The sequence below is a fragment of the Rissa tridactyla genome, chromosome 2 (assembly GCF_028500815.1).
Source record: "Rissa tridactyla isolate bRisTri1 chromosome 2, bRisTri1.patW.cur.20221130, whole genome shotgun sequence".
Classification (NCBI taxonomy): domain Eukaryota; kingdom Metazoa; phylum Chordata; class Aves; order Charadriiformes; family Laridae; genus Rissa; species Rissa tridactyla.
This window is the reverse complement of record NC_071467.1, coordinates 42810822-42837401: the sequence shown is the minus strand read 5'-3', so window position 1 is coordinate 42837401 and position 26580 is coordinate 42810822. Positions and strand designations below refer to the sequence as shown.

General features: G+C 41.8%; 1 protein-coding gene across 1 annotated transcript; it reads left to right on the top strand.

The window, feature by feature from the left end:
- The first annotated feature begins 345 nt into the window (after positions 1–345).
- Positions 346–26068, top strand: TGS1 (trimethylguanosine synthase 1). The gene is made up of 13 exons (XM_054192299.1): positions 346–510; positions 1490–1554; positions 3403–3575; positions 5569–6421; positions 7715–7832; positions 8704–8790; positions 9808–9979; positions 11307–11658; positions 12588–12761; positions 13687–13830; positions 16255–16473; positions 17200–17276; positions 25776–26068. The coding sequence occupies exons 1-13, from the start codon at positions 413–415 to the stop codon at positions 25890–25892; spliced, it is 2649 nt and encodes an 882-aa protein (XP_054048274.1). The 5' UTR covers positions 346–412; the 3' UTR covers positions 25893–26068.
- Positions 26069–26580: the final 512 nt, after the last annotated feature.

Genomic DNA, 26580 nt, shown 5'->3' with positions numbered 1-26580 from the left:
GACCCTGTCCTCTGTGCAGTAAATAACCCAGTGTGCCTCGCCACCTCGAATCTTGTTAAAAACACTGTCGCATTTACCATCAAACTTTGTTAAAGATCAATACATGCATCGCTGCTTCTCTCTACGAGCGAGGTGCACCGCTCCATCCGCCACAGATGCGCCTGGAGCGGAGACACCGCCACCGCCGCGGCTGGCGCCCCCCTACCCCGGACGGCGCGGCTCCGCTCGGCTCGGCTGGACTCGGCTCCGCTCGGCTCCACTCGGCTCCGCTCGGCTCCACTCGGCTCCACTCGGCTCCGCCCGCCCCCTCGGCCGACCCCGCGCGGTGGCGGGGCGGTGCCGGCGCTGAGGGCAGATCCGGCGGAAGGCGGCGGCGGCGGGCCGGTGCGGCGGCGTGGGTCTTCCCGTAGGGATGGTGCAGGACCCGCGGGGGCGGCTTGTGGCGGAGCTGCTGCTGCGGGCGGGGCCGGCCCACAGCATCCTCTGCCTCTGCTCCCGCGCCTTCGTCGAGTGAGTAGCGGCCTCGCCGGCCCTGCGTGTCCGCGTACCCCGTGGCCCGGGGAGGTTTCCGCTGGGGGCGGAGGGGGGGCTCGGGGAAGGGCCGCGCTTCGTATAGGTTGTGCTGACCAAGCGATACTGGCGATGGCGGGGCAGGACGCGAGGGAAAGCCCACCCAACCGTACGCTGGTTCCCGCGGGGGGGGGGCCTTACTGGAGCGGGCCCGGCCCGGCGGGCAGCCGCGGCCCCGCCGGTCGGGGCCCCCTCACCTCTCGGTGTCCGCTCCCTCCCCGTCCGCTCCTGCTGCCCCGGGCCTCCCCGAGCCGGAGAGGGGGAGGGGGTTTGCCAGGGAGGGCGAGGGAGGGGGATGTTGCTGAGGGGCGGTCTGTCGCAGGAGATGGGTGATTTGGGATAGCGGAACTTTTGGTCCCTTCCTCTGCGGATGGGAGATGCCATGGCCGTTACCGGAGATTTTTTGGTGTTAAAGTACGCTCGGTGTTTAGCTGAGGCACTTGGCGGAGATGCAGTGCCCTCAGCGTTGTGTGGGGGCTGAAATATTTGCAGTTTGGGACTGCAGGCACTAAATTCCACCCACTTCAGCAGAACATTTTGTGGGCCAAAAATTTGATTCCCGGGTATTCTGTGTAGCAGCAACGTTTTCTGAACATCTCCCACGTGGGCTTTTTGCATCAGGCTTTAAAATGCTGCCTTTTTCATATTTTTCTTAGCTTCTTGTGTTCAGAATCACAGAGCAGCCCAGGTGGGAAGGGACCTCAAAACATCATCTGGGCTAACATTTTATGGGAAAGGAAGCTCAGATGAGGTTTTCTCGCACCCTGTCTGATTGCATCCCTCCAGTGATGGGGACTCTGCCACATCCCTGGGGAGGTCATTCCACGGAAGGATTGTTTTTACTGTAAAAAAAAAAAAAATAATAGATATATCTTTTAATAATGACCTTCTTCATCAATGGCACTCTTCATTTTTACAGAGATCGAAGATTATATAAACTGGGATTAAAAGGATTTTATGTCAAAGATGACAATGACAGTACAGGTAAGGTAATAAAATGTACTGTGCAAAATGATGTGCAGTTAAAATGAGTTATGTGTGTTTACTTAAGCTACAGTAGGACTGTATAACTGCTAACCCATAGTTTCATTCTTATTTCTGGCTTTTCTGTACTTTTGTTATGGGGATGGATGTGAACAATAACTTAGCACTAGCATAACTTTCAAGTTACTATAATCTTGATGTGGAAGTCTGTGTCAAACCAGGTGCGATGCTTATTCCTGTTTGCACAGATTCAGCAGCTCACGTAGTCTCTGCTTGGTGCACAGAGCAGATTATCTCACAAGTGCCTGACCTGCTCTGAAATCATAATTTCAACTTCCCTAGCTCAAAATTAATTATGTAACAGAGGGTCTGCAAATCCTAGATGTTTGCCTGGGAGTAATACTGTCCTGCTGCCACTACCCCAGTCTAGGACATTGGCTGTCACTGATTCATCTGCTGGGCTAGAAGCAGAGAAGAAGCAGTACCCCTGATGGGGAAAATTATGATTTGCATGTACATTAGGAATCATGTGAGGAGGACTGGAGGAGTAAGCCTCTTCCTGCTTGCTTGTATTTTAGGGATAATCATGGTGTATGCCCTGGCAGATTCAACACCAGTCCCTTGCTCTGTCCTCCCGAATTCCTCACGCATGCCTATCTGAACATAATTCCTATGGTATCTGATTTTTCCATTGCTGTCTTCCTAGCCACAGCGTCATATAATGGTTTGATTTGAAAGGAGGGAGTCTGAACAGAAAAGAATGTCCGTAGAAGCTGAGAGTGAATAGCACAGGTTAGATGGAGGCAATGTGAGTGAAGTGAAGAAGGAGAAAATAAACCATGGTTTTGTGCATATATGACTGAATTGTGGGAGAGTTACCAGTTAAAAACAGAAGAGTCTTGTGCTGTGTGATAATTTGGCAGTAAATATATCCTGACAAAACTGAAAAACTTAAGTGGTTTTTTTTAATCAAATGTGTTAAGAGATTTTGTATTTCTTAAGTTTCATCAATATAGAGTTCCTACTTTTTGAGTGGTATATGTCATTTTATATATATATATGATGTTGCTTAAAAATTTGATAGATGTGTATTTCAAGCAGTATTTCAATAGTTGATTGTTATTTCTGAGATAATTGTGTTCTGTAGTTCATATGTATTATTGTTGTAAAAGTGTATTATCTTAGTGTGTTTTTTGAAAGATTTTTTTTGAAACCAGCAGTTTTTTGTATTTTAAGCTTGCTCTGATACATGCCAAAAGAACTCCTGTAAAGCATTTTCTTTTCCTAATACTGTTTTTTCAGTTGTTCGTTGGGCGTTACTGTAGTTTGCTCTGCAAGTTATTGATGTGAATGTTTGTGGTGGGTTGACCCCAAGCACCCACACCCTTTACCCCAGTTTTTATTGTCCAGCATCACATTACACAGTATTCACTATCCCTTCAGCCACTTTGGGTCAGCAGTCCCAGCTGTGTTCCCTCTCAGTCTCTTGCCCACCGCAGCCCACTCGCTGGGAGGGGGCAGAGTGGGGAGAAGAGAACATTACGATGCTGTGCAAGCACCGCTCAGCGATAGCCAAAACCTCCATGTGTTATCCACATTGTTTTAGTCACAGATCCAAAACATCGTGCTGTCTGGGGGGGGGGTTCCAGCCAGATCCAGTGCAGTGTTTTGGCTGTTGAAGTTAGATTTTGATTCCTACTGATAGTTATGCAGAAATTAAATACTTATGATGAAAATTTTAAGTGGGAAAGGAAGCTTAAGGGGTAGTTCTGCTAATTTTTGTGGGCCGTGCTGTTGCACTGAGGTATTGGAACCAGCTCATATTCACTTAATATAATTTGTTAATAGGGGAGGAACAAGCATCTGAAGAGGAGAACCGTTGTCCCAATGCTACATTAAAGGTGAATATTAATCATGCTCTTGACCTGGAAGAAGTTGAACTAGACTCGGAGGCCGAGCTCATGAAGAGTATGGGATTGCCTCTTCAGTTTGGTGGGCAGTCAGCCCACAGGGATATTGTGGTAAATATTTATTTGCTTTATTTGTTGTGTTTACTTTGTGTTTCCAGACATAGGTGCATGTCTGCTCCTCGGTTGTTTTTGAGACTGCAGTTCATGGAAATGTATCCGAGCGGGCTTTAAGCTGCCTGCCTCGCATACTTGTAACAACATGCAGCACCGTGATCTGTGCCATTTGTAAAATGCACCTGCCAGTTTGACTAAACAAGGTCAGGCTGTGCTTTATGCTTCCATCTCTGTACTGCTCTTGTTACTGGAGAGATTTAGTTTAAAACAGTCATGGTAATGTTGATGCTCTGCTTCAGAACAACTAGTACACTCAAACCTGAGCACCCGTATTCACACTGTCTGCTTTAACCATTTAGCTTTAGATACTAATATGAAAAGCTAGTTCCTTAGATCCCCCTTGCAGTGATAAAGCCGGGCTGTTCCAAAGGGCAGGAGGGAGGCTTGGTTGCTCCACTTCCTGTAGGTAGTGGTTGAGCTTTACGTAAAGACCGAAGTTGTGCACAGATGAGAAAAAGACAGAGGGATATCCACTTTGTCCATTCTGTAGAATACAGACCTCCCTGGCAGTGAGAGATTGCTTTTGTGCAGAGCACTCTGGTTCTGACCTGATTAATTTGTAAATAAATAGGAGAAGCCTGTACATGATTTTAGTTGATGGCATGTAAATAGACTTACAGGCGTCCAGCTTCAAGGCTAAAGTATATGCATGATTTCTGTTGCTATGTAGTAATACTGCAAATAAGTTTAATGAGAAAATAATGTCTGTTTTTACTAGATTACTACTAAGCATTGTGCTTTGCACTGCATTTATTCACGTGACATTAAGAGGGATGTGGATGAAAGATTAATGCCAGATCGCTGAACCTAACTTCTCTGTAGTCTACCTTATGCATTAATCAATGCAACAAATCTAGGGATTGTAGCTGATGAACCCTCGGAGTAATGTATGTACGTTTGTGGTCTTTTGCCCATGTGTGTTGTCATCCCTCATCACCACCGCCTTTTTACCTGCCAAACTTAATTGGGCAGTTTATGAAAAAAATGGGCAGATTTATTTGATAGAACAACTTATTTTTCTTGGATGTTTTTATGTTGTTATACATCTGTAAGCACAGGAAGTCCCATTAAAACAAGTGAAGTTGTATTTGATGAAACCAACAAGTTACCTTAGTGTTTCCTTTTGATAACAGGTTTCTGTCTTCTGTTCCACTAGACAACTGTAGGAGTCTGAGTTTGTTGTAACAAGTGAAATGGTTGTATTGCACAAATGAAAGGCCCACCTGTTTGGAGAGGAGGCTGTTTCCTTGTGTTTGTCAGCCAACTTGGAGATCTTCAGATGGGAAGAATATTACACCCCTCTTTTGGGTCAATGTCTTCAGGCATGCAGAAATTCAGCTGCAGGATTTACAGAGCTTATGAGTATAAAGCAATGTCTTTTTGTTTAAAGCACTCAAAGATAGGCAAGGATTTAACAATCTGTTAGGCTCAGCACTACCCTACTAAGACACCTCAACACTGTTTGCTGGCCAGGCAGATACCAGGCGACTGAGCCTCCATGGCCCCTCGAAACAGGTCCTTGATGTTACGGAGATAGTGTTTTACTGTTGAGCTCAGCCCAGTGACCCCTCAATTCCTGACCAACCTCCCTTTAGGACTTGATGATGTTTCATGTTGATGTCTTTCCTTCTGAATCCTTGAGCTACTAATGGCTTCCCTCTCAGCAGCCCCACTTCGGTCTGTAATTCTGCCTTTTTGTGTGTGTGTCTTTCTATAGACTTTCTCACAGCTTCCTCAGAAACCTCAGCCAAGGTTATGCAGCGGAGCCCTATCAGACCCATAAACCCTACAACCTTTTGTGGGGAGAAAGCTAACGGCAGGGTTGCAGTAAGAGGGAGGGTTACAACAGAAACAGAAACGTGCTTGGAGAGAGGACAAAAGACTGCATATACACTGTGGACTTCTAAGTCTGTTTTTCCATTATATTCAGGCAACAGAAAATTATAGAAAGAGGAGTAACATGAAGATTATGAAAAAGAAAAAGAAGAAGAAAAAAGAGTTACAGAAAAAACATGAGGATAAAATGGGACAGGAATGCCAGGATCAAGCGTGTGATGGTCGTATCCAGTCCATTCCTGGTGAGCTGGCCCTAGCTACAGAGCAATGTGAGAAGAGCAGCAAACCTCAGGATGTAAGTGAAGGGAACTGTGAAAGTTCAGAAAGTCTTGCAAGTAAGGCTTTACCCAGTGAACTTAAAGAAAAATGGGAGAAGTACTGGAGCGAGTATGGAGAGGGCCTTCTTTGGCAAAGTTGGCTGGAGAAGCATCAGGAGGTCTCATCGTCTGAGACCACCACAGCTTCTGAGCCTTGGAATAGTCCAGACACCATGGAGGAGTGGGAGCAGCATTACAGTGAACTGTACTGGTATTACTGGGAGCAGTTTCAGTACTGGACAAGTCAAGGATGGACTATTGAGAGCTCACACGGTGATGTCGTGGAAGCTAATGGGGTTACCCAGGAGACACGTTTTTCAGAAAAAATGGACTTGGTTAACCTAGGGGCTGAACACAGTGAAGCGCTGAGCTTGGAGCTGTCTCCCTCTGTCACCAGAAGCGAAGAAACACTCCCTTCAAGTGCTGAACCCCACAGTGAAATAATCTCTGGGATTTGTAATTTAAATCTGAATTTGGAGGAAGTGGAGCAGAGCAGTGCCGCTCTAACAGTAGCCCACCAAGGTCCTCAAGAGCGTAGTTCATCTGACAGTGAAAGCCGGAAGGAGCCCTGTGATGGAGCAAACAGGAAAAGGAGTGCATCTTGTGAAAATAAAAGCGTTAACCAGTCAGGTAATACAAGATCGGCTAAAATTGATTCTTCTAGAATTTCTCTAGGTGGTCATATATAAGAAACAAGGGCATGTCTGTCTTATGCTGTTTTCATGTTCTTTGTAAATGTTTAAAGGTACTACAGAAGGTGGTGAGAGAGCATTGTTAGTGTGTATTTATTTATGTTAGTATTGATATTGCAGCTGTGTCATTCAGCTGATGTCTCTTATCACTGATTGTCTAAAATGAATGAAAATTCAGGTTTGATGTTCTCATGAATCTGACAAATTTTAAGATCATCTTTTTGAGGGGGGAAAAAAAGTTCTGCAGTTCCGGGGTTGGTGTTTTGGTTTTTTTTTGCCTTCTGTCTAAAAATGACATACATGAAAATAAACTCTTGTTTTGTTGTAGTGGACCAGATGTCTTCCAGAGGTCCTTTCCAGCATTAAGTTATCAATTAGTCAGTGAGCTGCAGTCATCCTTACAACCCCAAATTCATACGTTCACAGCTAGTGCTAACAAGTGAAAGTGCCAGGTAACGTAGTAGTATGGTAGAAGACAGTGGCTTTTCCTTACGTTACTGGAAGAGCTTCTGTGAGGGAGGTACAAGACTGGGCTGGAGACGTTTTTGTCAGCTAGTTCAGCGTGCAGAGAAAGGAGAGAGACATCTCGGTTGCCTGCCAGTTCTTCCTGACAGCATTCGCTGTAAGCAGCAGCCTAACATCTTTCCTGGTTGTTCTATGGTTTCTCCCGCTCAGAAGGAGGGATGAAGCATGTGAGTCAAGTGTCAGCAGCCTGGGGCTTCAGTTTGGTCAGAAACCTCTTGAGTCTGCTGCTAGTGACTTCCTAAGGAAGGAAGAAGCAGGTGTGGTCCCATCTTGATCCTACAGCATAGTTGGAATGGGAGAGGTGAAAGGAAAATCTCCTTTCCAAGAAGAAATGAGAGGAGTGTTGGAATCCTCTCTTGTTAAATGTATGTGAATATCTTTGCATAGCTAATGAAATAGAAACAAAATCTACGCACAAGGAAGAAAGTGTTTTGAATTTGTGCCTTGTAGGCATTTTATTTTTCTTGGAGAGCTGAGATAATTTGAAGTTGGTCCTGCTTAAGATTATTAGCTCTGCAGCGTAACTAATACTGGAAGCCTGCATTGGTATGTTGTCCCTCAAACAAAGACAGGTAAAGCTATGCATGTTTGGCACTTAAGCCTTATTTGTCAGATTCAGGACAACCCGCAGACATACTTTGGGGACAGGAAAAATAAGGAATTTATTTATGCAGAAGGAAAATGTGATCTCATCTATCTTTTTTAGGTTCGCAGGGGTCATGTAGCTCGAATTCAAATGACAAAGAACAGTTGCTGCTTCGTGACCAAGATGAAGATGAGGATGAAGAGCCCCCTGAATACAGACATGCCAAAATCAAGAGAAGGCAAGTCATGAAAATTAGATGAGCTTTTTTCTCAAGAAGCCCGGGTCCAGAAGCCTCCTGATTTATAGAAACTGTTTGTTTGCTTGCGATTGTGAGTTAAAACTTCAGTACAAAACCAGTCTTCCATCACTGCTTATCACTTTACCTGGCAACAAGCGGGGAGATATTTCTTCTCTTCTGCTGCTTTATGAAAACAATATATGGCCTTAATGATTGTGCAAGGTGACAGTACTATTCTTGTGCCAGTGAAGTATACAAGATTGTTAAATCGGATAGGACAACTTGCTTATGTAGGTCTAATTAGTGTAGACAATACAAGAACTATAGTAAATAATTTGTGTTGTTTAACTGAATTGTATGCTGCCAGTAAACTGCTCAGTGCTCTGGCAATCATAAAATAGGTAATCTCTGCCTTGTCACAATCTTTTTCTTTCTTCTCTAAAAATTTATAGCCTCAAAGATGGCAAGATAGGTCTCCCTCTCTAATAAATTTACAAGGTCAAAGGTGAAGGGATGGATGGAATTACTCTCTGCTAATCATGTAGCTTTGGTTTTGTTCTAATATTTTGCAGTTGCCATAGCATTAATAATAGATAATAATATAGATAACATAATAGGTGACGAAGGTAATTTGGAAATAGAGTGAACAAACACTGTCTTCATCAGTTCCATGTAGGTCTTGATAGTAAACATTTTAAGAGGTCATTTGTAACAGTTGGAATATTATAACCCTGATAGAAGGATATACATCCCTAGAATTGGGTAAAAAAAAAAAAAAAAAGGAAAAAGTATGTGCTTATGCACGTATGGTTTATCTGTAAAAATTGTGTTTTTTACAGTAAGTAACTCTGTCATCTGCATTTTTTCCTAGCCATGAACTGGATGTGGATGAGAACCCAGTAGAAGATCCTGAGGAGACCTGCTCTGTTTTGGGTTTCAAGTGTGGCACAGGACAAAAGTAAATGCTTATGAGGAGCTTGGGATTTATTCATAAGTCACCTCTCTTGTTATTATTCAAATAAACCATTTGTTTCCATTCCTATGCCGTTAAAATTTTGAAGATGATTCCCAAAGTTAGTCTCTGCTTCTAATAAAATTTTCATCCTTTGGCTAGAGAGAGAGATGCAAAGTTTCAGACACTAATTAAAGAAGAAGAAAAGTGCTTTGAAACAGAAGCTTAACTCATAAGGTAGTTGCAGTTGTGTAAGTGTTAAATGGCTGGTCAGCTACTTAAATTAGAGCTCAGAGGCTCTGACAATGAATGGTCCTCTCAGTTTGGAGTCCTGTGAGCTTAGATCATAATTATTAGCTGTTTCATATTGGAATGATGCTTCTTTATGCTAATAAAATATTGCTCTACTGATAAAGTGTTGCCAGGGTATTGACCAGTGAAATTTCATAGGGCACAGGTGGACTGTAGCTTAGGTTTAGTGCTTCTGCAAGGTGCAAGTTGTTTAGTACATATATATATATATGTTTCAAAGAGGAGTATGTTTTGTAGTTGACAATCTCTATTCTATTTTATAAAAATTATTAAAGTGAATTGCCCAGATTCAGATTTCCCTTTTTTTTTTTTTCGTTATTGCATTTGCCAGGAGACCAAAGTAGCTGGTTTTGGTGGCTGTAAAGAATCTTCAAAAGACATTTCATTCTATTAATCAAGATATTTTTTCATTGCTATTCTTCAGGCTGGTCTGGGAAATTGCTTCCACCTAACGTTATACACCTATGAGAAAAAAAAAAATCTAAAACCAATTCGGGTAAACATTTTCAAATAAAAATATTTAAAAGTTTTCATGAGGGTGCATTGTTTTGCAGCTACATCCAGTGACGTATATTTTAAGAGTGGAGCAAATGTCTCAAAGAAATAATTTAGTCTAAATAATTTTCTGTAGACATCAGCATTCATATAAAGGCCTCCAGATTAGAAATTAACCAAGTCCTTTTTTTAATTTTTTTTTTTTTTAAATTTCAGGTATGGTGGAATTCCAGATTTCACCCACCGAAGTGTGCAGTACTTGGAGAAAAAGGCAAAACTCACGTCCCGATTCTTGGATATGCGTAAACCAAGGAAGAGCAAAACCACACACATCTTCTTTACAGAGGAATCTGAAACATCTTGCAAAAAAAGTAAAACTTTGAAAAAGGTAGGTTTAATTGTTAGTGTTGCTGTAATTCATAGATTTATCTGCTCCCTTAGCTGTTGTTGAATTACAAAATGAAAATATTAATTGTCCAGAGTAGGTGGCATTTTTTGAGTGTCAGTCCACTGCTTGTTATTCTTTTTTCTTTCTTTTTTTTTTTTTTAATTTCCATGCTTAGGTGAAGAGTAGTTAGTTTAGGGTGGATATGGAAGGACCTTGGTGGACTCTTGGCAATCTATCAAGAGGAATGCAAGCTTAATGGCGAAGTTATGTGAAAGTCATTCTTAACATCTGGGTGCATCGTTCTTTTAGAGGTGTGTGTAGGTTTCTGTAGTTACTAAAAGTGTCTCTGATTTTAAAAGGCATGTGAGGGCATTTGTTTTAGTGCTGGCACTTCAGCAGTTAGAGAAAAATGTTTGTATAGGTTAGTGTATTTCATGTAACTGGTGTTCTTAGTAATGTGTATCAATGCTTTTGCTTACACCTCTACCTGCATTTATTTTCACCTATAACTTTATGCGTTTGTTTTTTTAACTCAGAAGTTAGAAATTAGTAGAAAAACTTGGTCACTCGTTTTCTTAGTTGAGTCTCTTTAAAATCTGTTACCTCAGATTTTCAATGTTAATTTGCCTCCTGGGATGCTTGGCCTTAACACCAAGTGCAAAATGCTCTTTTCTGGTGGTGACAGCACATACTGCATTGAACTCCAGTCCCATTGCTATATAATTTTTTATCAAAGGCTTGATCACCTGAGGCCAGTGTAGTTCAAGAGCAATTTTAGTTATGTGAAGAAAAAAAAAATTCATAAATTTCCTCAGACTTTGAGGAACCCTTTCGGCAGAACCCTTTAGCACATGCACCATTTGGTACATCTTAGAGCTGATGCAGCTAATGTATGAAGTTAATTTTACCTGTTTATCCAAACCTGGAAGGCAGAATTCTCTGCCTGATTGCTTCTTTGAATGCGGATCAGAGACAAGATAGTTAATTAAAAAGTAGTAGTCCTCAGCCATCTGACTATGTTTCAGATATTACTTGAGAATGTAACCATATTTATCAGTTGGTTTTTGTGGATTTCCTCTTTTGCAGGCAGTTGGTATCTAGTTCACAATGACAACTTGTTTTCGAAATGTTGTAAAAAGGGAGCAGAATTAAGGACTTGTGTATCCTGAATTTTTTGACTATGCCTATTCTATTTTTTTCAAAATACACATGGTTGAGAGTGTGTGCATGGCAGGTTCTTTTGAACTCTAATGCTTTTAAACTAGCCTTAGAGTTCAAAAGTAAGCTGGTTAACAGTCTAATCGTCCATGTGATTTGACAATCTCAGGTGGAGAAGTTCTTAAAGCGGGTTAATAAGCCTGGGGAGGAAGCCACATCCCAGACAACCTGCCCTCAGCGTAAAGCGGAAGCATCATCCTCGAGCAGCGACTCGGAGGATCAGGAAGGTGTTACTGCCACACAAACTGTGACACTGAATGCTGAAAACCAAGAGCCACCATCCTCCAGCGTGGTCTTCACAGAACCTGGAGGGAGTAACCTTGAGGAGGAAGCACAGGATGCAGCAGCAAGTGGCTCCAATGGCCAGGCTGCCAGCAAGCAGGAGCATGGCTGCGGGCGGCAGCTAGTCCGCTTGGATATTCCCGATTATCTCCGAGCAGAGACAGAGGATGTCAGTGAAGGTACATCAGTTTCCCACAAACTGGAAATTAATTGGCAGTGGACTTAACGCTGCAATTTGGGAAGGCAGTATTGTGTGGAATTTACTTATTCTCTTTATCCAGAGAGACTCGTTAGGTCCAAGGGGTAATAAGGCAAATTGAGAGCTGTGCTAGCAGCAGTAGGTTATTCCTGGAGCGCCAGAATCCCAGATCTTGTTTCTAACATTGGCAGTATTTCTTTATAGATAAACAGTCATTGTTGATCCTAGATGTGATCTAACGGGTCTCAAATTCATACCCTTTTTCCCCTGTAAGGATGAGGGTGATTAACTTCAAGTAGATGCACAGACCATCACGTTTGGGGTTCTCAGATGCACAGTGCTGAGCTTTGGGGAGCATGTGTTGTTGAAATTATTTTCTAGGGAAAAAAATAATTATATTAGGAACTTTTCTATTTAACACTCTAAACAAAGGAAAACGGGATTATTCAGGTTTCTACATATAGTTTAATTCTTCCTGCAGTAATTCAGTTATGTTAGATTTCTACTGTAAAACTCCTGTCCAGATTGATTCTTGTTCCTTATGTAAATAAGGGCATTAAATTGGTCTCTGATCCACTTGTTTGCTTACTATGTAGAGTTCATTACCATCAGTTGAAGATGATGGCTAGCCTTTTAAGGCTCTTAAATAATGGGTGAAGTGTTACGATTTTTAGGACTGTGACTGTTTACCTGTCAGGTAACACTATACCCTGGAAATATAGGATGCTCTTTTTTAACTTAAACCACTAATTTGCATAATCTGGCAAACAGTAATTACGGACATTTAGCAGTGTTGTTAAAACATGAACAGTTTGTCTTAACTCTCTTATGTCTTAACTGTCACCTACCTACCAATTACATTGCTAGCCTGCAAGAACAGTGATTGTTAACTTTTGCAGTGTCTTCCAGCTGTAGATGAAAAAATTACCACAAAGAAGAAGGAGAAAAAAAGGAGGAGAAGGAATAAAATTGCACTGGGAGCTATACCTGCTGAGATTGCTGCTGATCCGGAGCTGGCCAAGTACTGGGCACAACGCTACCGGCTGTTCTCGCGGTTTGATGAGGGAATTAAACTAGACAGAGGTGTGTTTAGTGCAGAGTGCACTGAATTGGTGGTGTAAGATGTATCCAAACTTGTGGCCCTTCTCGCAGTTTATTACTGATTTCCTTATAAGAGGAGCGTTACTGAGCATGCGTTAGCACCTCTGGATAAATTCCATCCCCCAGCGTGCAGGCGAACAGAAGTCTTGGACTTCAGTAGACCTTCTGGCATGGGACACCCTTGTTTGCATTAGTCCTAGTGTTTGCTGAAGATCATATTGTACCCAAATTATGCTTGGTCAGGACTTTTTCAGAAGCTTGATTTCTATATTTTCTAAAATAATTTTGTGAGACTTCCAAAAATGCTGATGGATTTAGTTTTGTTCTGACTTTCAGCAGTCAGTTTCAAAGTTTGGGGTTTTTTTTTCCATGTTTGCAGGAAAACCGCTTCCAGACCATAAATTTATAGGTAAAGGAGGAATTAGGATTACTGCGTTTTTGTGTCTTGGGTTTGTAAGCCTTTCACTTCTAATGCTCTCCCACATAAACATGTAGATTATTTGGCAGACCAGACATCGCTGTAAAGAAAACAACAAGTCAGATAAGAGAGAATATATTTCTGGTTCTGTTTGTTACAGAGCATAATTCTGGTGTATAAAGTTTTTCATGGCTGTCTCAGTGGGCTTGTCCTTGATAAGATGGAGTCCTCAGCACGAAGTTCAACAAAGCATTTACTGAGATTCAGGCCTATCTGTTTGCTTCAGCGAGACTTTGTTTGCTTAGCAGATTGCCAGACTGACCAGAGTTTATCATCTTCAAAGCCTCCATTTCCTGGTTGAATGCACTAAGCCAAAATTGTTGAGATTAATGCTAAACCTTCAGTTGTTGGGGAGGTTGGTTGGCTGTTTTTAATTCAGGTGACCTTGAAATAAGAGGCGAAAATACACTTCTTCCCTTTCCTTTGCAGAGGGTTGGTTTTCTGTTACTCCTGAGAAAATAGCTGAGCATATTGCCGTCCGCGTTAGCCAGTCATTCAACTGCGATATCATAGTGGATGCATTCTGTGGGGTTGGAGGAAACGCTATTCAGTTTGCACTGACCTCAAAAAGAGGTAAGCAGGTGTTGTATATATTGTATTGTATTATTTTGTTTCTCCCTAAAAATTTGGGTATGCACTCTTGTTGCGTGAAAAGGGGCCAAGCGGTTTTGGCAGAAGATAAACCCCCTTGCGTTCTAACACTCCTCACCGAGGTGGGAGGCTAGGTGCAGCTAGGTTTAAATTCTGAGTGATGCCCAAGTCAGCACTATTAGTCCAATCGCTTTTAATATGTATTGAACTATTACGATTTGGATACAGTAATAGTGGACTGCACCTTCAGTCTAGTTGTGCTCCTGAACTAGCACGGCCACTCTCGAGTCTTTGGTCGCGTTCAGTGAGAAAGCAAAACGACCAGCTACTTCAACAGAGCAGTTTATTTAAACAACAGATATACAGGTTCTTTAGGATTGCCGGTGATAAATACACTGTCTACAAAGCACGTGCAAATAAAGATATTGTTAAGTATACAAAACGCGCGACAAAATTATAAACGATACAGCCTGGCTATAAATGTAGGGTAAAGATTCTCTAGAGAAATTTCTAAGTCCCCGAGAAAGCACTCGGTGTAGTCGAAGTCTTACCCAAAGGCATCCCTATGGGGGGGAAGAAAGGCTCAGCCTGTCGACTGATACCAGAAATCAGCAATGGAATTCTTCGCGATGGTGTCTTCCCTGGCATCCCCTCTCTCTTGGGCTATTTTTATACTATTTTTCTATTTTCGAAGTGGAGTTTGAGTGACTTTAGTCATATGTACTTTTATTATGATTAAGGTACTCAAGGAGGAGTGTTCGCACCTCAGGGGCGGATAGTCTCCAGGATGGAGGTGTGTTTTGGTACATTGTAGTGAGCAAAGTTCGCACAAAGGACAGCATTTCATCAACATCTGACGAAATGTTGGCTCGGGTAGCGTGTAGGCTGCTTATCTGTTCCGTAGTACCATCTCGTCCCCATATCTGCTATTTGTCACAAGGGAAGGCCACGGAACAAGTGCGTTCCGTTCCATCCATCGTGTAGTTTCGCAAACAACTTAGTACAGGGGATCACAGATGTTGCATTCTTCGCGTGCCAGCTGCGGCTGTATTCTACCTCAGAAGCCTCTTGATTTTATGACTTTCCTTAATGTGTGAACAACGCTGTATTTTTGTATTCTTGGCCAATTTAGTAATTATTCCACAACTCTGTTTGCTGATTATTTTTTTTTTATAATTTTTTCAGTGCTTCTAAAGCAACAAGCTTTTTTGCTTCATCAGACTCACAATATGAGTTCTGTGTTTTTAAAAAGGACCTATAAAACTACTTTTCTATTTTCAGTCAGAGTTGGATTTGTGTTGTACTAGTCAGTTATTTTTATGTGGCATAGTAACTAGTCTGTCAGATAAACTGAAGATTGCTGGTAAAAGTTGAGTTTTGTTTGCAGCGCTGACCTGCGGAGATGCCACAAAACTGATGGTTTTCCCAATTGTTACGCTAAGTCTGTGTACTCAAAAGCAGGTTATGTGTGAATAGTACTTAAAATGGGATCACCTGCAGGTGCAGCAGAACCAAATACAGAAAAGTGATGATAACTTAGTATTAGTCTAAGTTCCTGTTGCCAGCTAATGAAATTGCAGTGAAACATTGAGAGTGCTTTCCGTAAAGACATTGACTACCTCGTGTTCCTCTACTCATCAATACCAGCTCATCTAATGCTTCTGAGTAATTTCTGAGCAAGACAAACGGCAGCTTCTGCTGCATGAAGTTTGGTAGGCTATGATCCATTCTATAAATATTTTCTAAATTTCACTTAGCTTTTTGTATTTCCTGGACAAATTTTTATTTCTGTGATTATGTACTGCCCTTGTCTCATCTCTCTTGTCCTGCATTGTTGGGTGGGTTTTTTAAACTCAATTTTCAGTACAATGTGATCAACCACAGATACATGTTTTATCTTTAAAATGGAGAAGAGTAAGTTTCTAATTGACATCATTTAAGTTGTCAGGCTCCTGACAGCTAAGGTTTCCTCCTAAGGAGGACTTCCTCTCTTAGGTGGACAGCCTTACCTGTCCATTACTTGAGCTGAGATGGAGGATTGTCACAGTAGTAGATGTATGACTGCCAAAAGCTAAAGCTCTCTAGCTTTGCAACACCAGCTGAGCCTTCCCAGTCTTGGCTGTGTGGCTTCCCTTGCTGGTTTGTCAATGCAGTGGTTCTGCTCTTGGTGAAACCTCTGCTTCTGCCACGCAGGGGCAGGTTCTTCCTCTCTGAGGAACCGTAGCTTCATGTCTACCATGACCTACAAAACTGAAGTAGTCACTCACCGCACAACAGTAGATTATAGATGTGACTTGTATCTGGTGGCTGCAGAAGAACACCTTCCTTCTGAAACAGCCTTTTGGTGGTCAGGTGGCATTCGCAGTTCACATCAACCTGTGCATTTGCTCTCTCTTTCATTTGCAGTGATCGCTATTGATATTGATCCCGAGAAGCTCAGTCTTGCACGGAACAATGCTGAGGTCTACGGTGTGGCGGATCAGATAGAATTCGTGTGCGGAGACTTCATGGTGCTGGCTGCTGACCTGCAAGCAGATGTTGTGTTCCTCAGCCCACCCTGGGGGGGCCCTGACTATGCCACTGCCGAAATCTTCGATATCCAAACCATGATTTGCCCAGACGGATATCCTTTCAAAGTTACTCATTGTTGTGATTTTCAGTCATTTACGAGTGGTTTTCTTTCTCTCTTCTCCTCCCTCTCTTGACATGGGCTTTGCATGTCGAGTTGGCTGATTGTGGATGATATGACCAGCAGCTGAAGTCCCACATGTGCCACATTTGTTTAGTCCGCTTCCCCCCAGCCTCAGCTATATGACTTTGACCACCTAAAATTAAGTATTATTATAATTTTTTTAAAAAAAAGTCTTAAAGTTATTTTTAAAAGCAAAAAATTCCTTAGAGAATTGTAGTAGCTTCTTAACTTAAAGCATTAATTCAGCAGTTTTAAGTCCTTTATATTATTTTATTAAAATATCCTGAAGTAATCAAATAGCCATGTGGTGTGTATATATAGGTAATAATTAGTTACATGAGCTAGACTTTGTCATTAATTCCACTTTTTAATTGATTTATAAAAGGTATATCTTAGAATATCTTACTCAAACTACACTCAATCATAGCACCTGCTATGGGGTTTTTTCTACTTTCTAGGGCAATAACGGTAAAATAGAATTTCTACATTTAGACAATACTAATTTCTGCATTTTAGAAGAGTATCTAACTCGTACACCCAGAAGACTAACTATAATTTAATTGCATAATAACTGAATTTGGGACATATTTTCAAAATTAATGAATATAAAGCAACTTCTCTTTCCCCATTCTTGTTTTTTCCTTTACTGCCTTCTACATTTGAAATCTTCAGGCTCTCCAAGAAGATCACAAACAATATTGTGTATTTTCTACCTCGGAACGCCGACATTGACCAGGTGTGTTACTCAATAAGGGCTTGGTAACTATAGAAAGCTCAGCTGGCTTAAAACAGAAGTATTATAAGCACAAACTTCAAACTTTTAAGTCTGTTCAGCTGAATATGGGAGGGGTCTTTTGTTTTAAGTTGGAACCTTATGTTAGGCGATTTCTGTGTTTGCAGTACTCTTGATATATTTAGAAATAGGAATAGTAGATTATTTCCATGATTTTGATACTGTTCCTTCATAAAGCAACAGATTGGAGGTTCTTAGAGAAGATCCAAAGCTAGTACATTTCTTGAGTGCCAGACAGATACATCATTACAAAAGAAAAAATATTTTAACCAACTGTCCGGTAAGTTGCTGAGTCCTAAACTTTCGTGGCTTTCAGTTTATGAAGGAGTTGCAGGAAATCATTGTACAGCCTGCAATCACTACTATCACTGATTAGCAGAGCAGAGACAAATGTCGTGCCCCCAGAGGTGGTACTGATGCTGTCCACACAAGTGTGTGGTTCCGCATAGGCTGCTCACATTGCAGTGATTAGATGGTTAAATTTGTCGCTGACTTGATAAACACACCATTTGTTTCACTGGTGTGGGTTTTTTTTTTGTGTTAGAGAATTTCATTAGAATTTTTTAAAAGTAATTAGATGACTGTAACAATTCCCCTGAGTGTCTGGTTTAGTTTCCTCTGTGTATTTTCTATGTTAATTACGTCTTGTAGCTTTTTGCAAAGAAGAGAGCCGTCAGATGTGCTCCTCACCTGCAACATGCCACAGAACTTCCCAGGTTTATTTCCTGTTTTTCCAAAAGCTGTGTCTTACTTAGAGCAGGCAAAGTCTCAATCCACATGGTGGCTCGCAGAACTGTTGGTGGCAAACAGCTGGCTTGAGAAACAGGCTGAAATTCACATGGCCTGAGTATTAGCACACTATGAGCCTGTGCTATGCACAGCACCATTTATACAGCAGGTGATGATTCCGTTGCTTTTTGCATTTCAGGCCAGTGACATGTCAAAGTGGCTTATGAATATGTGATTAGGGAGCTTAACTTTAGGCAGTTTCTCTGCTTATGAATATGTGATTAGGGACCTTAACTTTAGGAAGTGTTTCTCTAGTTTCAACTTCTAACCACTGCATTTTATCAAATGCTTCATTCCTATGATGAAAAATTACCTTACCAGGTTTCTGCTCTGCTCATGAGCACTTTTTACTGTATTTATAAATGGGAAAAGGCATCTATGGTTCACTTACGTTCCCACAAAAGCATCTAAGAGTACTATCCGCAGGCCTGTGCCTGTTCCTGCAGTAAAGCTCAGCACCTCTGCGTGGTTGGGTGAGGTGTCTTGCCACCTCTACATCTTGCTCCATTTGGCTATGGATGTTTTTGATGTGCTCTTAAGTGACCCTTGATGTACCTCCATGGGTTTGCCTTTGCTTAAATGGCTGAGGAATAACTGCTGTTGCTCAAAAACATGGCTTTGTGGTCATGGCTGAGTTGTTAAAAGCACGTGGCTGTAGGCCTGGGTTCATTTCAGTCGTCCAGGCTATGGGCTACTCTTAAGAAAAGAAGTCAGCTCCTCATGCCTTTCTCTAGAGATTGTGCCAGTATAAGGAAAAAAAAAAAAAAAAAAAAAAAAAAAAAAAAAAAAAAAACAACTAAAGGTTGATGATCTGAGAACGTGGATCTAGCCCACTGTTTAGGGAAAATTAGTCTTAATCCTGTGTGGACAGAGGTGTGTCAAACATGACCATCCCAAATGTGACCTTAGTGGGCACTCTAGCCCAAAGGAGACTGGTTATGGGTTTGGCTCCCATCACTCTTGACACTTAAAAATGAAGAAGATTCTGAATTTACTGCCACTACACTTCCAGGGGTGTGAATCTCCAGAAAAACAGACTTATCATTGAAGTTCCTACATGGTTAGTGTAGACGGTTGTATTCTCAGTTTGCTCATGGTTTTGCCCACAGTTCTCATGTACCTTACTTTTCTCATGGACCAGATAGGGCAGCTTCTGCTGCAACAGCTGCCTTGACAAGGGCCTGTGGACACCAGTTCTAAGGTGTAGTGATGTAGCTTGGCTGATTAATGTAATCCATAAACTCTAGGGGCCTATAAAAGCTTGATGATCTTAAATATTTTGTGCAGGAGGTTGATACCTGAAAACTGAGTAACTTGGATAAAGCAATATTTGCTGAACAGATTATCTGGTGCCTTAGATTTGAGCGGAAACTTAAAAACCTAAGTTTGATTTGTGATAACATTGCTCAGGCATGTAAGATTTGCGTCTTCTGTGTCCTCAGAAATTAACTCTGTGTGCTCCTACACATGTAAGGCTTTCAGAGATCGCTTAGCTCCCCGGGGAGGTGGTCAAACACGCTGAACGTGTAAGGTGGCAGTTGTTAAAACTTAAGCACTCTGCCTCTTGTCTCTTGTTGACTGGCTTGAGTCTACAACTGAGGTGTGCTTGTGTGCTTTGTCAATTAAAATTGATTTAGAAGCTGACTTAAGTGCAATTGCAAACTTCCACAAAGATGCTTATACTGACTGTAAGCCAGTGTATCAGTGCAAGTTTGCTTGTCTAACAGTAGATCTCAAGCACAAATGGAAAAAAATGCCCAGCAGTTGAAGCAACGTTACGATAAAAAGTGTTTAACCTTTAGTTAAGGTGGTGCAAATTTAACAGAAAATCTGTGCTGCTTTTTACAGTTATAGACTTGACGTAGAATAGGGATCCTGCTGCTGGTGTGAAAGGGGGTGGTAGCTGACCTTGCCCTAGCTGCGTCGGAGGACTTGATGTTCATTGCCTTATTGGTAAACAAGACATCCAGCCATGTTCCACGGGATTTTATTGCAAAACCAGTGCTTATTATGTCTGCAGGCACAGCCTTTTCTGTGTAGAGTTAGTCTCAGAGAGAGAGAGAGAGATGGGGTTCTTTGAATTCCCTTACAAAAGTCACTAAGTGGAAGAGGAGAAATGAACTTCTGTACTTCTGCCTCGAGAGGGAGCAGCGAACCACTGGAATAGGGTTGGTGCATTTAGCAGAAATGTGAAACATCTCATTTAATTGCACCAAATCTCCTGGTTTACAAGCATGTACTTGTTACAAAATTTGTAATGCATACAGGTCCATAATTACGTCGAATCAATCTTTCAAAATACTATTTTTAGTTGAGGAATAATCAGGAATTATTGTATATATGTATGTGCACATAGTTTAAAAAAATACATTGTTTAATTAATAGTGCCTGTTAAGTAGTTCACGTGACACCCTTGTTGATACCCATCTCTTTGCAGCATCTTAACATCCAAGTCTTTTCTTTAAGGTTGTTTTTTTTTTCACAACCTTTTGTGAAAGGGGGGATGGTGTGGATACTACCAGTCAGGAGTATATTAATACTGCTTCAGTTCTGGGGGGCTACACTGGTATTTGTCTGCCGGTGGTGTTTTTGAAAAGCAGTGAATGTACCGCTTGGGGATGCAACAGTGGTGGCACTGGGAGGGTGCACTGCATGAGAGCAGCTCTGTGGTGGACGTGGTGCGACACTTCACAGATGTGTGAGAGATCCGGTGGGAAGTGATAAATTCTGTGCACTAGCAAGGTGTTCATGGTCATATGCTCTTCTAGCTATATTATTTATGGTATTTTCCCATGCGATGCCTGCTGGTTGACTGGAACTATATAAACTGGGATCATAATGCAAATTGGCAGCCTCTCTCCACTTAAACTAGCTAGTGATTTATTTGTTACCAGCCAGTTGTAGTTCCGTCCATCATGAGCTGACCTTTTGGCAGTCTGCTTGGTCTTGTATAGTTTTGTAACACAGTCGGTCCCCACTAGGAAGATCTTACAGGCTGCATTTGTTCACTCAAGATGCTGTGTTTTTAAAAACTGAAGCAGGGTAGGAGGCAGGGAAAGGTTTACATTAGTCTTTACGCACTGTTGTTAATTCTTTTTTTTTTTTTTACCAGTCATTTTTCAGACCTTTTCCTGTGTTTGTATTGAAAATCTTGTGTGCGTCTTTACTATTTGAAGGTTTGATGACTGCTGCAAAACCATAATCCCTGGGTTTGGAGTTTCTTGGGTTTTGGAGACAGGTGTTTGGTTTTTTTGCTATGTGATAGATCTGCCTAATTTAGTGAAATTTCCCTGTTGTTGGAACTTTTGCTGTCCTAAATGTTGGTGTCTGAGACCTGGTTTTTATTCCAAATACTGCCAGAAGAGACAAATTACCTTTTGTTGATTGTCTAGTGTGTAGAGTGATTCCCTGAGCCCAGAATTAAGCAAAGTGCTCTTGACCCTGATAGTCATACAAAGAATACGCATCATGTAGGTACTGTACTTTTTTTCTTGCCTTTGTTGCCACCTCATCTTTGTCGCTCAGTTTGGGATAATCTAGAGTTAGACACCAAAGCCCTGTTCTATCTGCAAGTCTAGTGTTTGGGTGGGAAGATGTTCTTGAAAGTCCAGTTGTTACAAATGACTGGTCAATGAAGCGAGTGGAAAGATGGGTAAAACTAACTAATTTATTTTATTATTTTAATTCTACCTGGTGTCAGCCGGAGAACAGAAAATCATACCAGAGACATCAGTTTAATTAAAGAATATATGCTAGCCTCTGTGATGTAAGATATCTGATGGGAGGCTGACTAGTAAAACTACCACTGGCCGCTTTGATTTAGCTGTCATTTTTAGACTGGAGACCTAGCCAAATGGGACCTGCCAAGCAACGTTGTGTTTATTTAGGAGTAAATACAACAGTGAGTAAAGCAGGGAGTGAGAGGCCGGGAGCTGAACTCAGATTGATTGTATTTTTAAGATGCTTGGGTATTAGGGGAGTTGGCAGGTAAAAGACTGTGGGTTGATGTGTTTTGCAGACTGATAATTTCTAGGTGAACGTAATTGTGTACGCTTCAGCTGTGACTATCATGTTAATAACGGCAGCTTTTAAGCAGCCCACTTTAAACTCACATCTTTTCTCTCTCCTTGATAAAAGATAAAGTCAGAAGATACCCCCAGCATACACCAAGCCGGAGTGGCACTTCTGGACTTCAATATTTCTAAAGCTCTTAGCACTTAAATCCTGAATTGTAGTTTGCCCACCTCAATTTAAAAAAAAATAAAATAATGATATCTCCAGCCTGTCAAAAGGTGGCAGCACCAGTGTGGCAGTGGTGTAATTGACCTAAAGATGTGCATCTTGAAAAGTGCTGCCTGAGTGCATTTTGTTTTATTATGTTCAGTGTAAAGAATACCATTGCCTTTTTTTTTTTTCAAGTGCGTTGGGTTTTTATTTTCCCCTAGCCTTTAGGTTGGTTGAGGGGGGAGGGGTTTCTTCTTTTTACTAGCATTCTGTAAAATGAAATGAATCACAGTGTCCTTGTGTGACTGCCTATTAAGCCAAAAAGCTTATATTTCTCATACCATAGAAAAGGTATGAGAGAAATTTCCCTCCTTTCTTGGAGGAGGGAAAAAATGATGATAGAGCTTTTTATCCACGGTAACCTTTGCTGGTGGCTGGAACAGATAGGAAGGTGCTTTACTAAAGGATGATTTAAAAAAAAAAACAAAACTGCAAGGCCATCAGGAAAACCTTTGAGTTCAAAAATACACCTGAATAATATAAAAAAAGTTTGTACCTTAAGCAACTTGTGCTCCTGAAGTAATCTTCCATGTTCGTTTCCCTTTTCGTATTTCTTTTTCTGATGTCTCCTATTTTAAACTTGAGACCAAACCTGCTGGCTGCATTTTGAATGCTCTGTGTCCGTAGGTGTGGACTATTTCCATCAGCAGTCACTGAAAGGAAGGATGAAGTATCCAGGTGAGAGGGATGCAGGAAGGTGTCCACTGAAGCTGCATCCTTTGCCTCTGCCCCCCTGAGTTACATGGGTTTGGGCTAAAGAATAAGCCAGGATGAGGAGAATTGCCAGCAGGGAATTGTTGTGTTTGCACAGGAAAAGTAAACAAATTTTGGACTCGTCCGGTGTTTTAAAGAAACTAAGCCTTTCTGTACTCACCACTGTAGTTCACTTCAGAAACAGATGTGTGTCAGTATTTCTAAATATAGGTAAGCACCTTTGTTTTTTGTCAAAGCATCGTTCCTTAATCCTCTCCAGTTTTTAGAGGGCATCCCTCCGCCAAGCTGGCACCTTTCTGGAGCTTGGTGTGTGGCAGCTTTCCCTTGTTAAGCTGTCAGGGTTGACTGGACCCTTCTGAGGAAAACTTGGCAACTCCTATGTAATTAAATTTGCAACCTCCAGCAATTTACAAATAAGCATCGTTGCAGAGGATCTGCGTTTCCTCTGAATATGAGGGCGGGGTTGAGAGAGTACGCGGTGCTGGATCCGTCCCTGCCAAGCCCCTGTGCTCATTAGATTTTTGTCACCGTTGGGTTTATCAAATACTTTCAGCAGTCATTTGAAATTAGTCTTCGTTATTCTGGATTTAACACTTAGAGACTAGACACAGCGTATGTCACTTCTCGGGTGCCCTTTGGTGGATGCCACCCCTCAGCATTTGCCTGTGTTACCAACGAAACATTTTGCTTTATTGGTCTTCGAAGAGAAATATTTACTGAACACTTGTGTTTAATATCAATGCATTAGTCATATGTGTATATGTTAGTGACACAAATTGTGCCCTGAAAGCGGGAGTATGTAACCTCGAGACAGTAATTTCAGTATTCTTATATTAAGTTGACTAATCCAGTTAATATTTTAGAATAGTTAAACAACATTAGCTATAAAGTGCAAAGCCTCTAACGCGTTTTGGAAGGGACGTTCCAGCTTTATTTCGTAATAAATTAAAAGTACAAACTTAACGTCTTCCTAGAAAAAAGTATGGATTGCCCCACAATGGTAACTGCTTTTAGGATTTCAAGTAAGAAAAGATAAGTTGGGAAATTAACATTCCTGATCACTTGCCAATTTCAGATTCTTGTGCTATTTATAAGTCAGCCAGCTTCTGCTTTTTTACTTAAGTGGCAGGTTCCTTTTTGACAAGAAGGTGGAGATTTTTTTCCCATTACCATTAAATTGAAGGATGAAGAAACCACTCACGCTTTTGTTTTTGTCTGCAGAAATGAAAAAAAATGGAAAGGGAGAGGGGGGGGAAAAAAAACCAAAACAGAAAAGTAAATGCTTGATTTAAATAAGTGTGGTAATTTTCTGGACAAGTCAATAAAAGTTCAAAGTATAATTTAGATTAATCTGTTATTTCCTTTTGATAGCAGGCTGGTTTTTTACTTACAGTAAAATAGAGGAAGTTCAGCATGTTTAAATATAAACCTGCGTTACAGAGTCAAGTCTCCAAGGAGTTTAGAAGTGTTAATAACGCAACCTGAACTTTAAGTTTCAGTTGCTAACGTCACGGACTTCTTGGTTCAAAGATCAGTTAAAATCTACTGCAGGCTTGTAGACCTTGATCACTTTGCCTGCCTGGGGAGTTCCCCTGCACAGGGAACTGTAGAAATAGTTTTCCTGCAGCCGGCAGGGAAAACGGCAGCATGGAGCAGAACTGGCTGTGGAGCAGGGACGCTACTACAGCACAGGTCCTCAGGGTCTGCGATGTGGGGAGAAAAGCAGTCAACACTGAATTTTGGTGGCGTTCTTTTCCTTCTGTCTGCGCGGTCTGTCCTGGTGAGAAACAGGCAGCCTTGTGCAGCTGTCGGTCCCTCAAAGGGGTCATGAGTAGGACCGGAGGAGGAGAAGGTATTGCACGCTCCAGTCCAAAATGCAAAGTCTGCTGTGAAACGTTGTCTGTTTGTAATTGTTGAGCATTAAAGGTGTGCACCGGGCTCGGGCAACAGAGCATGAACGGTGAAATTCTCACTCCAGTGATCGTAAACACAAGAGCTGGGACCAGCACTGCCCGACGGGCTCTCCCTGCCTGCAGTTCCTCAGCTGCCCGCAGCCTTGCCCTCAGCACTGCCCGACACTCCGGTGCACACAACAGCTTGCAACAGCAACAACAAAAAAAATGGGGTTTGTGAGGTCCTCTGCCTGTTTGGGGTTTTGGGGTTGTTTTGTTTGGGTTGTTCTCCCCCCTGCCTCCTTCAGTGCAATCTTTATGCTTCCTAATTCCGGGATTTGGTTTTACTCTTCTGCCAAAATGTTGGATTTTTGACGCCTTCAAAGCACAGTTTACAGCTTGCTTTTTGCCCCAACCGGGGGGTGTCTCAAATGCCCTCAAAGTAGCCTGCAAACCAGAGTCTAGCATCCCTTGCCTCAGCATGGCATGTGAAACGATGAGTATTTATCTTTAGTTCTGAAGTCCTCTTATTTTCATGGCTTGGCGTGAGGGGGATTTTTCAGTCACAAGAAAGCCACAAGCCACTTCTGTGAGTAAGAGGAGACATGGAAAGAGGAGCAGAGGCATTAGGTGCCAAGGAGCATTGTCACCAGTCACAGAGCAAAGATGTGGCTTATGTGGTATTTCACGGGAATAAAAAGTTCGGGGGTTTGCCTCTTTTCCTGTGCATTGATTGATTTGTTGTTTGCTCTTTGTTTTTCAGGTGGCTTCCTTAGCAGGGCCGGGAGGGAAAGTTGAAATAGAACAAAATTTTCTCAACAACAAACTGAAGACGATAACAGCTTATTTTGGTGATCTAATAAGGCATGACACCTCTTGAACTCAGTGTGGGTTCTTCTAAACCCAGCCTCCCTGACTACTGCTTTGCTTAAGCTTTTGTACAGCTGGCTGGTCAAAAATGACTTCAAGCCATTTTCCGCTTTTAATTTCTGTTTACAGAAATTTGTTCTGTTTATTGCTCCTGTCAATAAATGTTTTATAATAATTTTCACAAAATTGTAGACGTAGAGGAGCTGTGAAGATAGGAAAAGAGACCTTTATAAAATGCAGTCTTGCGAGGTTCAAGTCCAATCAGTTGAAGGGAAGTTCAGGATTTTTTTTGCAACTCTCGCATGTGCTACTTCTGTACTTGCTCCGGTTTGGAGCATTCACAGGGTCAAAAAGAATAGCCTGAACGCCGCTGTGTGTCAAGAACTGCTCCCAGTGCTTGAGAAACAAAAGCATCTGAACATCAGGTGGAACTGGACGGTCAGCTGCACCACCAGAGGTTAACCCGGTTTCACCTCTCTGGCTCCCTGAGAAACCCCTTCAGCTTTTCTTTGTAGGACAAAGGTCCACATACTTCTTATCAGTGAGTGTTCCGGCTTGTTCCAGCACAGGGAGAGAAGCGGGACATGTTTGTGGCTGGCAGCAGAGCTTTACCCTCTGGCTTTATTTAATTTTATTTTTTTCCTCCTTGCCAGCCCTCTTCATTACAAAGATATTTTGAAGGAACCTTTGGACGGGAG